At 29.2% G+C, this 4586-nt stretch overlaps 1 protein-coding gene across 1 annotated transcript; it reads left to right on the top strand.

Moving 5' to 3' along the window:
* Positions 1-2099: 2099 nt before the first annotated feature.
* On the top strand, positions 2100-4303 carry LOC102603518 (22.7 kDa class IV heat shock protein). The gene is made up of 2 exons (XM_006350278.2): positions 2100-2162; positions 3582-4303. Exons 1-2 carry the CDS (start codon positions 2146-2148, stop codon positions 4156-4158), a joined length of 594 nt encoding a protein of 197 aa, XP_006350340.1. The 5' UTR covers positions 2100-2145; the 3' UTR covers positions 4159-4303.
* The last annotated feature ends 283 nt before the right edge of the window (positions 4304-4586 follow it).

The following is a 4586-nucleotide window of genomic DNA, read 5'->3' as shown; positions in this document are numbered from 1 at the left end:
GAATTTGACGCGTTTGAGTAACTCTTTTTTAGAAACTATAATTAGTAGGCAGTAATTAATAATAATAATTTTCTTCTCCTTTTACGTATAGGAAAGACTTATATGGAATGTTTCTTCTTCCGTCTCCATTAGTATTTAGTTTATATTAAAAAAGGAAAAGGGACAATTTTATATTAGTATATACTCCGTCAATTCCAATTGTACCAAGTATGGTGGGTTGATTAATATTATATAGTAAAATCTTTCTAAATTAAGGTTAACAAGATTAAGAAATATTATTATTTTATAAAAGTATTATTTAAGCAATAAATTAATATTTATTAATTTAAAGAATATTTTTGAGATTCAATAAAGATTATATATCGGTTGCAAGATGAAGCATCAATGATTTAAATGAAACCTCTTGTGTAAACGATAATCATGAATTTGAGGTCACGATTAAAATCTCAATTAACATAATAAAATGGATGTTAATAGTTTATTAGATTACCGATCGGGTGAAAATGATATATATATTTAGATGTTCAAAGCTTAGAAAAATTGTGGATACCCTCGGAGAGAATAATGTGAATTATGATGTTGAAGACGATACAATACTTTTGAAATCACTCACGTCTAGAACTCTTGACAATAATTTGGTGCAGTTTCGAAAAGACAACACCAGAAATTTTAGATGCAATAAGAAAAGTTAGAGATGGGCCTTAATTAGATTTAATTTTTTTTAAAATAAAAGAACACTATAAATCATATCACTAAATTTTCTTAGATATTTTGTAATTTAAAAAATTATTAATTTATACTATTAATGGGGCCATATTATTTATATAACGGTCTTCTAAACATATATATTATCTCATAATTGAAATCAATAATTTTTTCCGTTGGCTCAAGCCAAAATCGAAAAAAAAAAATATTTTAAAAAACTTATTAATTTATCGAGTACTAATTGGAGAGGTTTTATTGTACCCACACAAAATATTGTTTTCCCAAAACATTACTTCACTGTCAATTACAGATTATCTATTTAATCTTGAAGGTCCTCGCCTCGTCGGAATATCTAGTTTTACATTAGTTTTAATTAGGGCCCACGTATCGATCAATTCGGATCAATGTTGAAGCTTATTGATTTAACTATTAAAATATTGACTTACAAATAATTTATTTATTGGTTATTGATTGTTATTGGTAATTTGGTTATCAATTTAACCCTTTAAATTTGACACACAAAAATATAACTAACAAACACTTGGAAAAAAAAAAGGTAAACAAAGCAAATGAGCCATGCATATAATTTGACAGATTGTAAATTTGATAAAAGCAAACACTGCACATTGTAGAATAACCCAAAATTTAAGACGATCAAAACTAAAAACAATAATATGAGCATAACTATAATTTACTATGAATTATCAATTATTCTCTCCGTTTCAAAAAGTATGACCTCTTTTCTTTTTTAGTTTGTTTAAAAAAGAATGATTTCTTTCTTTTTTTGGTAACATTTTATTTTCAGTTTTTCATATGGCATGTTTAAGACCACAAGATTAAAGAGCAATTTTGTACATTTGACATAACTTTAATTTAGAACCACAAGATTCAAAAGTCTTTTTTATTTTCTTAAACTCCGTATCAAATTAAACTAGGACACTCTTCTTAAAACGGAGGGAGTAAGTCGTCAAAGAGAAAACCTTAAACCACTAAGAATCAATAAAAAAAAAGTGAAATCGCAACATAAACCGTAAACCAATAACCATTAAGAACCGACAATATTTTAAAAAGTTTATTTTTACTTTCTTGAATTTCATATGGAACTAAATTAACATAATATAAATTGAAACGAGAGTATTTTCTTTTTTTTTGGAATTTTTGAATGCCTAAATTAAGTGTTTATATTTGGGTAATTAGTTATATATATATATATATTTCTATAGAAGATATATGCAAAGAAACCTCTGGAAGGGTATAGTAAATTCCATTTACTTGTAAGGTGCTGGAAGTCTCTCAACATTTTCCGAACTTTCAAGATCCTTAAACATTACACCCTTTTTCTGTATATAAATTGCACCAATCGAACCCCCAAACTCTATCAACAAATTATCACGGAAAATCAAACACTAAAGAAGAAGAAGATCATCAATACTACACAGTATGAGGTTTGTCAGCAAATTAACGTTCCTCATCATTTCAATTTAACCCTTCAAATTCGACACACAAAAATATAACTAAAAATACTTGATAAAAAAAAAGGTAAATAAAGCAAATGAACCATACATATAAATTGACAGATTGTATCTTGGACAAAAGCAAACACTGCACATTGTAGAATAATCCAAAATCTAAGACAATCAGAATTAAAAACAATAATACTATGAGTATAACTACAATTTATTAATTGACTACTCCCTTTGTCCCAATTTATGTGACTTACTTTACTTTTTAGTCAGTCCCAAAAAGAATGACACATTTTTATAATAAGTAACAATTTAACTATAAAATGTTTATTTTATCCTTAATGAAATGATTTACAGTTACACAAATTTCTATCCTTCATTTTGAACTACAAATTTTAAAAGTCTTCCTTTTTTTCTTAAACGTCAAACTACCTCACATAAAATGAGACGGAGGGAGTATGAATTATCAATTAAGTTTTTAAAGAAAAAACCTCAAACCACTACACTCAGTTTGGATCATTATTATCCATTATTTCTGTACTGTATGGTAGATACAATGGTTGGCTAGACTGTATTGTTTGTTGTTGTTTATTAACATTTTAATTGTTTGGTTTGATTGTATCGTACTGTATTGTAATTTATAAATTTACTAAAATATCCTTAATTATTCTAGGGTAATAGGTTTGACTAGAATTAAATAATATAAGGTAAAGGGTAAAATAGTAATTTGAAATATTATGTAAAGATATAATTGGAAAAAGAAATTAAGTAACAATGGGAACACACCAGATCGGTTGTTCCATAAAATAGAGGTTTCCGTTGTTACGTAACAACGAAATTTAATAATACAATACAATACAATACATTTTAAGTAACAATCAAAACAAACATTATAGGTATAGTAATGATACAATACAATACAAATAGATAACAATGATCCAAACAGAGTGTAAGAATCAATAAAAAAAAAAGTTAAACCGCAACATAAATCGTAAACCAATAACCATTAAGAAGAGACAATATTTTAAAAGGTTTATTTTTACTTTCTTGAATTTCATATGGAATTAAATTAACATAAAATAAATTGAAACGAGTCTTTTTTTCTTTTTTTTCCGAATATGAATGTCTGAATTTTATGTGTTTATATTTGGGTAATTAGTTATATTTATATTTCTACAGAAGACATATGCAAAGAAACCTCTGGAAGGGTATAGTAAATTCCATTTACTTGTAAGGTGCTGGAAGTCTCTCAACATTTTCCGAACTTTCAAGATTCTTAAACATTACCCCCTTTTTCTCTATATAAATTGCACCGATCGAACCCCCAAACTCAGTCAACAAATTATCACAGAAAATCAAACACTAAAGAAGAAGAAGATCATCAAGACTACACAGTATGAGGTTTGTCAGTAAATTAACATTCCTCATCATTTCAATTGGTTGCATTTTTCAGGTATCATCACTAGGCGCAGATGCCTCATCACTTCTACCATTAATCTTAGACCAAATGATAGGCAGCAATCCTGCTAATACATTTCTTGATCCATTCAAAGTTTTGGAACAAATACCATTCGGATTAGAAAACAGAGAGGAGACTACTCTGCCGCTTTCTATTGCGAGAGTCGACTGGAAAGAGACGGCGGAGGGGCACGTGATAAGCATAGACGTACCAGGATTGAAGAAAGATGATATAAAGATAGAGATTGAAGAAAACAGAGTGTTGAGAGTGAGTGGAGAGCGGAAGAAAGAAGAAGAGAAAAATGATGAGCAGAATCATTGGCATTGTGTTGAAAGGAGCTACGGGAAGTTTTGGAGACAGTTTCGTTTGCCGGAGAATGCTGATATTGATACAATGAAAGCTAAGCTTGAAAATGGGGTGCTTACTATTTCTTTTGCTAAATTGTCTGCTGATAGAATTAAAGGTCCTAAAGTTGTCTCTATTGAGAGCAAACAAGAAGGAAAAGAGTCCTCTGTTAGAGAAGAGCTTTGATTTTATGAGTTACTCTGTTTTCTGTTCATCATCTGTTCCTCTGCTTTAATTTCATGTTTTCTAATATTTTGGTATGTGATATGTGATAAAAGAATGCTTAAATGTAATCTTATTTTGAAATATTATATAAATTTTTAATTTGAGATTTTCTAGTTCTTCTTGGATTGATCCCTTTAATATTATAGTTCACATTCAAGTTATTAAGTTAAAGTCTAAAATTTTCTCTCCGTACAACTCTCTTTTTCCACTGTTAAGTTCAACCTATCACTAACGGCTCTTTTGAGCTGGTTACGGCTATCACCGGCCAGCTCCGATGATAACACCAGAGGAAGCAACAACCCCAAATTTCCAGACCCGGCGAACAAGAATAGACTGCCTCAACCAGAGGACTTTCCACCTCTCAGAACCAAGCCCATGGAAATAGACCA

This window comes from Solanum tuberosum, unplaced genomic scaffold (assembly GCF_000226075.1).
Source record: "Solanum tuberosum cultivar DM 1-3 516 R44 unplaced genomic scaffold, SolTub_3.0 scf00119, whole genome shotgun sequence".
Lineage (NCBI taxonomy): Eukaryota > Viridiplantae > Streptophyta > Magnoliopsida > Solanales > Solanaceae > Solanum > Solanum tuberosum.
This window is presented reverse-complemented; position numbering and strand designations above follow the sequence as displayed.